Here is a 13693-nt window from a genome sequence, read left to right as displayed (position 1 = left end):
CCTAAATAAAAGCCTCTTTGCTCTTGCATCCGAACGCCTGGTCTCGTCGTCCTTCAGTGCACGGCCTCAGCCTGATAGAGGCCCGAATCTGGGTCTCTTCAATCACAGTCTGACACATGTGACTATGTTCCTATTTTCCACTTAAACTATGAATGCGGGACTAGAGATGGCTCAGCAGTTAAGGTCTCTCACTCGCTGTTCCTACTGCTCTTGTAGGAGACCTAGGTTTAGTATCCAGCACCCACATGCTAGCCAGCTCATGCCATGTGTGGCTCCAAATTCCCTATGGATCCAGGGGATCTAGTGCCCTCTTCTGGCCTTCAAGGGTACCAGGCACAAATGTGGTAGACAATATACTGCAGGCAAAATAATCATACACATAACTTAGGGGCTGGAGAGATGGTACAGTGATTAAGAGCACTGGCTGCTCTTCCAGAGGACCTGGGTCCAATTTCCAGCAGCCATTGGTGGCTCGCAATTGTAACCCCCAGACACCTTCTTGGGGCCTCTGTAGGCACTGCATGCACATGGTACATAGATACACACACAGGCAAAACACCCACCCACACACACGAAAGTAAAATCAAATAAAATCTCAAAAAAATAAAAATAAGTAAAAACTTAAAAATACTGCAACCAACTGACTTTTATATCTTCCTAAGTAAATACTATCCACATTTGAATGACTTGATAAACATTCCCTTGACTGTGGAAAGTTCTAAGCTGATATTCTTTTTTTTTTTTTTTTTTTTTTTTTTTTTTTTGGTTTTTCGAGACAGGGTTTCTCTGTGTAGCCCTGGCTGTCCTGGAACTCACTCTGTAGACCAGGCTGCCCTCAGACTCTGAGATCTGCCTGCCTCTGCCTCCCAAGTGCTGGGATTAAAGGCATGCGCCACCACTGCCTGGCTTAAACTGATATTCTTATCTTTCAGATAAATAGGAAGACCACACAAAGTCAGTCTGAAAGCTTGAGAACAAGCACCATGAGAGAGCCCTGGGTCCCAGTGTCCAGAGCTGGGCCTACTGCTCTCCAGTTTTTCTTCCTGACCATCAGACCTGTGAATGTTCAACAACCACGGGGCTACACCAGAGACCAGAGTTCTTCACATGCTCTCCTGACTGCAAGAAAATAAAACAAATCCTTTTTCTCCAGTGGCTCTGCTTTTAACCCCCAACCTTGACACAGCCATCTTGAAGTTTAGCCTAACAAATTAGAAAAAAAAACCCAACAACTTACTAGACTTGAAACCAAAGAGTTGCTCGAATCCATACACTAACAAGAGCAAACAAAAACAGCCTCCTTTTCAGTCTCATACCCACCAAGAGAATTGGACAACACATGGAATACACTCTGTAGACCAGGCTGGCCTTGACTCAGAGATAGGCCTGCCTCTGGCTCCCCAGTGCTGGGATTATAAGTGTGTGCTGCTACTGTTGGTACTACCCAGTAGCCAACACTTGAAGTAAGCCAAGTGTGTAATTCCCACAGCACTTGGAGAAAAGGTACCACAGTAGTCATCTCATAAAAACCTGTAATGGCACACTAGAGAAGGCTCAGCAGTGAAGAACACCTGCTGCTCTTGCAAAGACCCAGGTTCAGTTCCTACCACCCACAAGGTGGCTCACAGCCATCTGTTACTCCAGTTCTGTAACTTCTTCTTCTGTTCTATGGGGGCACCTTACATGGTACAATACACACACACACACACACACACACACACACAAACACAAATCTTAAGTCTTTTTTCTCTTGAGAACCCATAATGGGTTAATTAAATAAAACAACAGGACTGGAATGTCACTGTAAAGCACACATGTTGATTTGTGATTCCTGTGAAGATGCACAGACCCACCCACCTTTAAAGTTTCCCAGCACGCACAGGGAAAGCCGGGTGGGCTCCAGTAATAATTGCTAGCACTTCATTACAAAAATGATGTGTAGATGCTCAAGAGTACTTTTAGCCTTTGTCCCTCCTCAACAAAACCCATACACACATTTACCTGGAATTCATCCATGATGCTGAATGTATACTCATGTCTGGCTACTACATGATGACAATTCTTACATAGATCTGCCAAAACAAAGACACATAATGAAGTCTGGAGAGGTTTGTTAAAACAATGAAATTTCTATTCTCAGCATGTAGTACTTAAAAGGAATTTTAACTCTGTCACATTTAACACAAGAAATCCAGATTCTATCACAACTTTACATAACTAGGATCTGAGCGGCTCACTGTGCACACATTCGTTCCCACTGAGAGCTCCCTACAGAAAGGCAGCAAGCAGGTGCTGTCTGCTTATGTTTACTTTTGCAGTATGAGGGACCAATCCTAGAGCCGCACTCCACCACCCACCTACATTCTCAACCTTCTTGTCATTTCTAAGTCAAGCTCTCACTAAGTTGCCCAGGCTGGCTTTGAACTTACCCTGCAGCCCAAGCAGGCCTTGACCTTTCAGTCTCCTGAGTAGCTGGGATCAAGCTGGCAAGATTGAGTAAAGGTGCTTGTCACCAAGTAGCTAGGATAAAAGGTCTGTGCCACCAAGTCTAGTACTGTGTGCTTTTAAAAGTGTGGACCCATCTAGCTACACAGAAGCTGTTATTCTCAGGAACAAACGACAGCAAATGTGCAGTTATAACCAGGGATAAAGAAAACCAACTGTGGGCATGGAAGTGAATTTGAGGTAACAAGAAATGATCTATTAAAACCAAAAACAATATAAGAAATAATTGATAAACTACTGTGTGCCGGATACTCTTTAAATTCATTTTTTTAGCTATTGCTGTAATCTCAAATTCAATGAGATATAATATTTCCACTTTGTCAGGAAACAAAGGCACACAGTGGTTAAGTAAACAGACGACTACAGAGAGAGGAGGTTTGGAGCCAGAATGTTTAACTAAGAATGTGACTCTTACTCACTCTGCCCTGCTACCTCGAAAAAAATTCATCTTAAAGGGGACACAGGCTTAAAAAGGGATGCCAAACACCTTCTGGAGTATTTTTAACTGAGTCTATTCTAAGAGTTGGATGCTTTTCATACTTGCCTTTAAAGCTATTATCAGCATACTTGTTCCTTATTCATATTCAGAACATACCAAGAACCAGAAGAAAAACAAAAAGGAGATGCAAGCAGTTAAGTATTCGTCACAACATCTCAGTGCTAACATGTACACATAACATGTACATATGACATGTACACATAATGCACACATTTATACAAAGAACTTCTTAGCACTGTTCTCAAAGCGCATTTACTTTCTCTGCATATTTTTCTTTAGGGTTGAGGATGGGAAGGTCCAGTGATAAAAGCAAGAGAAGAAAGCAACAGATGGACGGACAGTGGGACAGGAGGCCAGAGCAGGTAAAAACACAGAAGCAAAGCAGGAAATGCCAAAGCACACCAGGGTCATTTATACCAGGAAAATGGTGCTACACTGTAACATTCTCCCTCTCTCTTCAGCCCTGCTTGCCTTTGGACTTCTGATGCTCCTCCTTCCACCACCTGAGTGCTGGGTTAGCAGGGGTCAAACACCCCACTAGGCTGGTCCTGACCTTTAGCCTACTGGAGGACCCTATTCCATTAAAAAAACATGAATCCAAGGCTAGTAGTAATGGCTCAGGCCTTTAATTCTAGTACTTGGGAAGCTGAGGCAGGTCAGCCATGAGTTCCAGGAAGCCTGGGCCATAGAATGAGTTCTGGGCTAGCCTGAGCTACAAAATGAGATCTTACCTCAAAAAAGAGGTCCTAACTGTATTTTCCTCCCAGTGACTTACCAGTAACTATGCACTGTAACACAACAATGAACGTGCCCTTGGAACACCCATACAATACACCAACTTCTGAAAGATAATGCCTGCTAACGGATCTGTATTTCAAAACCAACTCTACTTACGGTCATAAGTAACTATTTCTTCTCCATCTTCCTCTTTCAGGGATCTATTTGTGATCAGCATAAAGTCCCGCTTACTGCACACGGCGCAGCCTGCGAAGTTCAGTAAGAATGATCCATTCTCCAGACAGGTATTCCCCTACAGTATGAAAACAGCAATTCTCTTATGCTTTGAAACCATTGGTGAAACTGACCGAATGGCTCAAAGTCTGTACAGGCCAGAGATGCAGCCAGAACACACCTGCTCAAAGCACTTTTTAAAGCAACTAGCTTTCCTACAGAATTACTACTTATAAGGATATCTGATGCACATGTTAAGCCCATGAATTTCTAAGGACTACAAGCGTTTGCCAGGGAGGCCTAGGGCTGGAGATATGGCTTAGTGGTAGAGCATTTGCCCAGCGTCTGTGAAGCCTTGGTTGCAATCCCTGTATCACAGAGCAAGCAAATTTAAGAGAAGTAAGTCCAAATACTTATAAACAACAGGAAAAAAACAATATTCGATACAAAAAGTAAGTCAGAAAGTTTTAGAAGTATTTTTAAATGATAGGCCAAAAAACTAGAATTAAGTCAATCGAAATAGAAACAAATAACCAAAAAAAAAAAAGAAAAGAAAAGAAACAAATAAGTCACTACTAAAGGTAAGTGTACACACTGTTGGAAGGGCTTCTTCTCACGCCTTTGTTAACACCACACACAAACCAGCCAATGTCTACAGATGTCAGCCTTTAGGAGTGTGTGTGGCGGAGGCAGAGAAGGGTAAAGGCGTCAACTGCTCAGACTAACACAGGCGTGGCCAAGGAGCAGAGTATTCGCTTTGGCATGGAGAAACTAAACATTCCTGCTTAAAGAGAAATCATTGCTAAAGACTCTGTTAACATGAAAGCTGCTTTACAGATTTTTCCAATCCAATTCCAAGAAACACTGAATACCTTTATTTTAAAAAATATGTATTTTATTATGGAGATGGGGCAGTGGGCATGTGCCACAGGTCACGTGTAGGGAAAATTAGACAGTAAAGATTATTAGTTTGGTAGTATAGTATAAAATCTTACAAATTTGGCCGGGCGGTGGTGGCGCACATCTTTAATTCTAGCACTTGGGAGGCAGAGGCAGGCGGATTTCTGAGTTCGAGGCCAGCCTGGTCTACAGAGTGAGTACCAGGATAGCCAGGACTACCCAGAGAAACCTTGTCTCGGAAAAAAAAAAAAAAATCTTACAAATTTGAGGGCCAGGCATGGCGGTACATGCCTTTAATCCCAGCACTCGAGAGGCAAAGGGGCAGATCTCTGAGTCTGAGGGCAGCCTGGTCTACAGAGTGAGTTACAGGACAATCAGGACTGCAAAGAAAAATCCTGCCTTCAAAAACCAAAACCAATCAACCAAACAAAAAGTTTACAAGTCTGAAAAAACCTGAAACTACAAGGAGTACAACATAAAACATTTTTCCCCCCGAGACAGGGTTTCTCTGTGTAGCCCTGGCTGTCCTGGAATTCACTCTGTAGACCAGGCTGGCCTCGAACTCAGAAATCCACCTGCCTCTGCCTCCCAAGTGCTGGGATTAAAGGCGTGCACCACCACCGCCTGGCTAGCACAAAACATTATTATTATTTCAGATCATACATGTCAATGTAGCTATAAGCTTTATGTCTGCTACTATGTATGTTCTGTCAGGGAATATTTGCAATTAAAAACAGAGGGATGAGGAGGCCAGTGGTTTAGCTTGACTGGAGGAACACTTCCATGAAGCCCTGGACTCAATAGCCAGTACTACATAATGGGGTGTGGTGGTCTGTGCTGTAATTCTAGTACTCAGCCTAAGGATCAGACAGAGCGGCATCCTTGGCTCCACAGTGAGTTCAAAGCCAGCCTGAGATAGACACATGAGACCCTATCTTTGACAGGGACAGGGAGTGGAGGGAGACATGGAAGGCTGGGCAGTAGCTCAGAGGAGAGATTTCTCTCTGGTTTTTCTATTCCCTATTCCATTCATTTCTGCCCCTCTCTCCCTCCTTCCTCCCCTCCCTCCTCCTTCCTCCCCTCCCCTCTTCCCTCCCCTGGATAGAATGTTAATGTGCTCGTTTTCCACTGGAATGTTAGCCTACTGTTTTCAGATTGTTCTTTTTTTAAAAAAAAAATTATTTATTTAACGTATATGAGTACACTGTAGCTGTCCTCAGACACACCAGAAGAGGGCATCAGATCCCATTACAGATGGTTGTGAGCCACCATGTGGTTGCTGGGAACTGAACTCAGGACCTCTGAAAGAACAGCCAGTGCTCTTAACTGCTGAGCCATCTCTCCAGCCCCTGTTCTTTTTTTTTTTAATTTATTTATCTTAAGTATAATAATACACTGTAGCTGTACAGATAGTTTTAAGCCATCATGTGGTTGCTGGGAACTGAATTCAGGACCTCTGCTCACTCTAGCTATGCTTACTCCAACCCTACTTGCTCTGGTCCAAGGATTTATTTATTATGTATATGTAAGTACATTGTATCTGTCTTCAGACACACCAGAAGAGGGCGTCAGATCTCATTATGGATGGTTGTGAGCCACCATGTGAATAAAGTTCTCTTGCTACTTCTGGGGGCAGGGGAAGAAAAGAATGAACTGACTCTCTTTCTTCTTTAAAGATAAAAAACCAGGTCTGTGTCTTTGTCTCTGTGTAAGAGTAACGAATGTGCCCGGCAGTGGTGGCGCACAGAGTTTAATCCCAGCATGTGGGAGGCAGAGGCAGGTGGATTTCTGAGTTTGAGGCCAGCCTGGTCTACAGAGTGAGTTCCAGGGCTATACAGAGAAACCCTGTCTCAAAAAAAAAAAAAAAAAAAGAGTAATGAATACAGTGCCTGTGGAAGCCAGAGGACAGTACTGGAGCTCCTGAGCCAGCGCTAAGGCTGCTGTGAGCAGCCTGATGTGAGTGGTGGGAACGGAACTTGGATTCTCTGCTGCAGCATTAAATGCCATTGACTTCTGAGCCATCTCTCTAGCCCCTAATAACCCTGTTAATAACCTCCACAGGAAACTTTTCCTCATGGTTCCCAGTGTGCAGTGACCATCATTAAGACTCATAAAACTTTATAGATTAAAAAGAAAAGCATGAACTAAAGCACAATATACAAAAATAATAAAAGCAGAGACATGCAGAATAATTATAAGCAAACAGCAGAACCACCAGTTAAGTCAAAAAAACAAAACAACAACAACAAAAAAAAAACTTCTACATTCCAGAAGCTTCTCCCCCACTTTTTGTTGTTGAAAGATTTATAGTTATTTTATGTATATCTATGCCTGCCCGGTACTCATGGAGGCCAGAGAGTTGGATCTCCCAGAACTGGAATTATAGACAGTTGCTAGCTGCCATGTGGGTGCTAGGAACTGAATCCAGGTCCTCTGCAATAGCACCAATCACTGAGCAATCTCTCTGGCCCCTTATATGACCATTCTTGATCATACTCTGTTTAGCAGACATCAATACAATGTCTTTAGAGTAACTTCTTGTTTTACCAACCAGGAAAGTCTTACTGTATTTTAGTTTGCTTGATTTAAAGCTGCACTTCATGTGTTCTTTTACCAATACTGCAGACTAAAGTCAGACTGCTGTATCTGATTCTAGTGCCCCCATTGCTCTAATTGAGGGTTCCTTAACCTCTGCACTACTGACATTGGGGCACACAGACCTTTGTTTGGATGGTTGTCCTACGTACTGCAGCATAATACTTGGTCTCTACTCATTTGAGGTCAAGGAGCTCCTTCACTGTGACAATCAAGTGTCTCTGGATGCTACCAAGCCCTCTGGGAGGCAAAAACCACTTCCACTGGAGAGCTGATGCTCTAGCTAATTCACATTCACAACCCTACTTTTATGACATTCCCATTTATGAACACAAGTTTGCTCTAGCCTACTACTACAAATAATGATCTTACAAGCATTCTTTTTGTTTTGTTTTGTTTTTTTCAAGACTGGATTTCTCTGTATAGTTCTGGCTGTCTTGGAACTCACTCTGTAGACCAGGCTGGCCTCAAACTCAGAAATCCACTGGCCTCTGCCTCACAACAAGTGCTGGGATTAAAGCCGTGTGCCACCACCGGTGTGCCTTTACAAGCATTCTTATACACATTGCCAGGAGATGTACATGTGCATTGTTCTAAAAGTACTTCTATGTCATTCCAGGGGACATTTAAATTTGATAATGGATGGTAATTATTTTATAAATCAAAGTGGTTGTACCATAATGAAAATTCATCTAACATAACAATCTCAAGACCTACACATCACTCACATAAGAAGTTGTATTTCAAGTACGGCGGTGGTGGTGCACACCTTTAATCCCAGCGCTTAGGAGGCAGAGGCAGGCGGATTTCTGAGTTTGAGGCCAGCCTGGTCTACAGAGTGTGTTCCAGAACAGCCTGGGCTACACAGAGAAACCCTATCTCAATTAAAAGCCTGTGGCAACCCCCCAGCACCCACCCTATCACTCACAAAATATTAAAAGAAAGAACTATGAAGATGTTTTACCTTCCAACCAATGCAAGGATCCTTCACCTTGCTATTTTCCTTCAGTTTCTTCCTCCTCTAAACCACCTTATTTGGATGGAAAACACCACAGCCTCATTCCCAATCAATCTTTCTTTTCACTCCGTTTAAAGAGCAGGCTGTCAATTATACTCCCCAACACTGCAGGCTATAAGCAGCCCAGGGCCTTGGTAGTCACTCCTTCACAGATGGGCAAAGCAATCTGTCTACACATATCACTGTGCAGTAACAATTCCCTAAAAGAACCATAAGTCAAGCCTCAAAACCCCCTAAGCCTGAGAGGAACAAAGACTTAAAATAAGGACTGGGGGTATAGTTCTGTTGGTAGAGTGGTGGCTGGCAGGTACATACTCTGGGTTCAACCCTCAATACCAAGAAGGAAAGGGGGAAGAGAAAGGGCAAGGAAGTGAGAACCTGACGGGACGCAAAAGAGGGATCACAGTCTAGTCTTGGCTCTCATACTTGGGCAAGTGCTAAGATAGTTTTTCTCTGGGTACCAGTTCTACCATGTTCAAACGTGGGTTAGAACACGAGGCTGGGGGTGTAGCTCCGTTGGTGGAAAGCTTGCCTACCACGCAACAAGCTCTCGGTTCTATCCCTAACATTTTATAAATGGAGCCCAGTGGCGCACGCTTGTAATGCCAGCATTCAAGAGGTATGTGGAAGGAAGATCAAAGTCAAAGAAATCCTCCTCGGGTACGTACTGAGTTTGAAGCCAGCCTGGGCTACCCAAGACCAGTCTCCAAAAAGTGGATTCTAAAATGACCTCAGACGTTCACCCAGCGACACAATTAGGTAAAAGAATTTCATCAAGTCGAGCTGGAGGATGAAGCCGGGACTGCAGTAGGTAGGTCCTGAGAAGCTCCTGTCAACTTGGGTGGGGAGGTAATCTTGAGGGTTCCCCGTTGTCCCCAGCAACAAAACCGGAAGGACCGCTGACGTCAACCACCAGGGAGGGGACCTGCCGCCAGTAAGCAGGGACCCTGGAGTGACAAGACTGCAGAGTGGGTCCTGGCCTGTCTAGGAATATCGGTCGAGCACCGAGCCTGCAGGAGGCTCTCCGCGCCCACTTGCTCACCCGATTGGGGTACTCCTTCTCCACACAGTCCCCACACATCGTCACGCAGTTTACGGAGAACGTCCCCAGCGACTGAAGACGAAACCTCGCGAGAGCCGAGATTTCGATTGCCGCACGCGTTCTAAGGATTCCACCGCTAGCTAGAAGTCTCCGCCCATAGCAACGGTTGTTAGGCGGGACGCACTGCGGCCTCCTGTCAACGAGGGTGCACCAAGGACTGGACTCAAAAATCTTCAGATATTGAAAAGATCTGAGGACTCGAAGATGTGTCGGGGGCTGGAGAGATGGCTCAGCGGTTAAGAACACTGACTGCTCTTCCAGAGGTCCTAAGTTCAATTCCCAGCAACCACATGGTGGCTCACAATCATCTGTAATGGGATCCGATGTCCACTTCGGGTGTGTCTGAGGACAGCTACAGTGTACTCATATAAATAAAATAAATCTTTAAAAAAAAAAAAAAGATGTGTTGGAAAGAGGAAGCTTTGAGCCTGAGAGAACTTCTAGTAGGCACCTTCTTGAAATCTGATTTTTAAAAAAGGCGAATTACAGTACAGCAAAAAAGGGGAATTGTTTCTTCTTGCTTCCACTTACACCAGAGTCAAAACCCTGAAATGCCAGTTTAAATAGCATTTTAACAAAGAAGAGATCAGACTTCAGGGAGGGAGTAAGCAGGTGTTTGAGAAGAGAAGCTTAGAGCACTGTCGAGAACCTACTAAATTATTTAAATTAGATTCTTATCATCCACCTTGTACAAAAATCAATTCAAAATGGATCAAAACCCATTATCTAACACAGGAAACACTGAAACTTCCAGAAGAAAACATAGGGGATAGTTGTCAAGATATTGGGTTGGATCAGCTGGAGAGATGTCCTTTAGGAGCAGTGAATGTTCTTCCAGAGGACCCAATTTGCCTGCCTGTGTGTTTATGTGAAAGTGTCAGATCTTGGAGTTACAGATATTTGTGAGCGGCCATGTGAGTTCTGGGAAGAAGAGGAGTAGAGGCCAGCCATGAGCACGTGGAGAGAGAGTGGGGAAGGGTCAAGAGGACAGAACGGGGTAGGAAGGCGGGAGCAAGAGAGCGAAGAAGGGGGCAAGCAGCCCCTTTTATAGCGAGTCAAGCATACCTGGCTGTTGCCAGATAACTGTGGGATGAAGCTTAAACAGAATGCTAACAACTACGTTTTGCATATCATGGAGAACTGCATTTTTTTCCTTCCCGAGGTTGTATTACCTTGCTTAATATTCTAAGTCCACTCATTTTCCTACAAATTTTGTGATTTCATTTTTTTCTTTAGAACTGAACAGTATTCCTTTTTTTCTTTTCTTCTTTCTTTTCTTTCCTGTGTAGCCCTGGTTGTCCTGGAGCTCACTCTATAGAACAGGCTGGCCTCAAATGCACAGAGTTCGGCCTGCCTCTGCCTCCCGAGTATTGAGACTAAAGTCATGTGCACCACTGCCCAGCTCTATTTTTTATATAGAGAGATTTTTCATCTTTCTTTCATCAGTTGATGGACAGCTAGGTTGATCTTAATTCCTTGCCAGAGTGAATAAATCAGGAATAAACACAGGGGTGTAAATATCCCTTTGTGTTCTGGGTAAATGCCCAGGAGTGGAATAACAAGGTCATATGGTAACTCTAGTTTTAATTTTTTGAGAAGTCTCCAAACTGATTTCTACAATGGCTGTATTAATTTGCACTCCCACCAACAATGAATAACACTGTCTTTCTCTCCACATCCTTTGCAGCATTTGTTGTCAGATTTATTGACTAGCTCAGTGGCTGATGACTTCTAAACCTCCCCATGGCTAGCACACATTTCCCTCCAGTATTTCTGGCTTAACACACAAATGCAAAATGCAAACTTCTTGGCAGCCTCCCCCAACCCCCACCAGGGCCGCTTTCCCTTTCCACTTATATTGCTGGATGATTTTTTTTCCCCCTGAAGCTCTTAAATCTGATCCCTCTCCTCAGAGTCATGGCGATTCTCCTCCTCCTCTCTCCCCTGGTTCCTTGCCCGAGCAATCTAAAAGTCCTGCCCTGTCTCCCTGCACACACATTGGCTGTACAGCAATTCTTTATTACCAGTCGAAGCCAGTTGGGGGCAGAGACCCTCAGGTCTGGAAGTGTGGCTTTTGGGAACCAAAATAAGAAAGCACTAGAACCAATTCCCAACATCTCACTCTTTCTGTCCAAATTTTAAAAAGGCTCTTCTCTCAGAGATAAGTTGAGCATAATCATAAAAATTATGAAAATACAAAGTATGAATGCAGTTAATATCTACTCCATATTTACCAATTAGATAAAGTACTCTCTACTATTTATCCTGAGTTTAAAATTCTATACCTGAAATACGTTCTGACTTTAACTTCTGTTATCATCTGAAAAACATCTTTTCTATATTATCTTCCTCAAGGCTAAACAACTTAAGTTTTATTATGAGACTATAACTACTCTTCAACCCCATCAGAAATCAGAGAACAAATTAAATATTACCTGAATATATAAGAAGCACAGAAACATAGCTTACAAAACTTAGAAACAAATTGTAGAGACAGCTGACTACTTAAACAGTCCCTTATTACTCAAAATGCCAGAGCATCTGTCTTTAGCCTTCTGGCCCAGAACCATCTGACAGACCTTAAGTGAAGCAGGAACTATGAAGGATTTGTTTACTCTGTCTTGGCAGAGTTAAACTGTCAACTGTCCTGCATCGTGTGTCCTTTCTTGAGCAGTATTTTTTGTGTGTAGATGAATAAGGTAATTTTTGTCCCATGGCTATTTTGCCATAATTGGAGCAACCCCATATGGAGATTTTGATGCTCAGTTTCATCTTTGAAACAAGAAGGGAATGCTGTTGGGAGCAGACATATCTCTAGTCAAATGATCTTTAATAATGAACTAATATTAAATGTCATATTCTGAGATTTCTGATGTTTTTGAAGACTATCTATCTGAGTTGTTAAACCTTGACTACTTTTAGATATTTCTATTTGAATAATGTAGAAAGTACCTTAATATGGTTAGATCAGAATCTAATATAACCATGATTTATTACCTGGCCCTTAACTTGTGGTACTTAATCATCCTAAACAGTTTGTAATAACAGTTATTAGAAGGACTGGGTCTAAGCCTTGTATCCTTAAATGAGTTGTGTAGACATAATGCCTATCTAAGAGTAACAATATTAATTTCAAATTTTGTATTGATATAAGAAATTCATACTAATGAAAACTTTAAATCTGCATTAATCTATATAGTCTGTACCAATGAAAAATTATAACTTCAATTTGTATCAATTATAAAGATTTCTACCAATATAAGATTGTGGCTATATAGTGGTTTGCTTAAAAATAAATTTTAATTCATCCCATTTATTTCCTTTCTGTTCAAAATTATGAACATTTTCAAGTTATCTCTTAAAATGACAGCCTATCTATAATTTGTAAAATAACCATAATCAGACACCCAAACCCAAGGGATCAGGATGACATCTCGCCTCAATTTCTTCCTGCTGAATAGGGATGACAAAAATTCTTTATTTTATTATTTTTTTTAAGATTTATTTATTTATTTTTATGTATATGAACACACACTGTAGCTGTACAGGTAGTTGTGAGCCCCCATCTGGTTGTTAAGAATTTGACTTTTAGGACCTCTGCTTGCTCTAGTCAACCCTGCTGGCTCCAGTCGGCCCTGCTCACTCTAGTAGACCCGACTTGCTCAGTCCTGCTAGCTGTGACCCAAAGATTTATTTATTATTATAAATAAGTACATTGTAGTTGTCTTCAGACGCACCAGAAAAGGGAGTCAGATGTCATTACAGGTAGTTGTGAGCCACCATGTGGTTGTGGGATTTGAACTCAGAACCTTCAGAAGAGTAGTCGGTGCTCTTACCTGCTGAACCATCTCACCAGCCCTACAAAAATTCTTTTGTTTTGTTTTCTTTTGTTTTTTTCCAGACAGGGTTTCTCTGTGTAGTCCTGTCTGTCCTGGAACACATTCTGTAGACCAGGCTGGCCTCGAACTCAGAAATCTGCCTGCCTGGGCTGGAGAGATGGCTCAGTGGTTAAGAGCACTGACTGCTCTTCCAGAGGTTCCGAGTTCAACTCCCAGCAACCACATGGTAGCTCACAGCCATCTGTATATATATATATATATATATATATATATATATATATATA

The 13693-nt window shown here is 42.6% G+C and overlaps 1 protein-coding gene across 1 annotated transcript in view; it reads right to left on the bottom strand.

Moving 5' to 3' along the window:
- Churc1 (churchill domain containing 1) overlaps positions 1 to 9637 on the bottom strand; it is a 14487-nt gene extending 4850 nt beyond the window's left edge. The window contains exons 1-3 of the mRNA XM_031357676.1: positions 9511 to 9637; positions 3899 to 4034; positions 2002 to 2072 (exon numbers count right to left, since the gene is read on the bottom strand). Coding sequence (XP_031213536.1) covers positions 2002 to 2072; positions 3899 to 4034; positions 9511 to 9549 — 246 coding nt within the window. The 5' untranslated portion in view covers positions 9550 to 9637. The remainder of the gene's footprint in view (positions 1 to 2001; positions 2073 to 3898; positions 4035 to 9510) is intronic.
- Positions 9638 to 13693: the final 4056 nt, after the last annotated feature.

The sequence above is a fragment of the Mastomys coucha genome, unplaced genomic scaffold, assembly GCF_008632895.1.
Source record: "Mastomys coucha isolate ucsf_1 unplaced genomic scaffold, UCSF_Mcou_1 pScaffold6, whole genome shotgun sequence".
NCBI classification, from domain to species: Eukaryota; Metazoa; Chordata; class Mammalia; order Rodentia; family Muridae; genus Mastomys; species Mastomys coucha.
The sequence above is the reverse complement of the archived record's forward strand: the minus strand, read 5'-3'. Positions and strand labels throughout refer to the sequence as shown.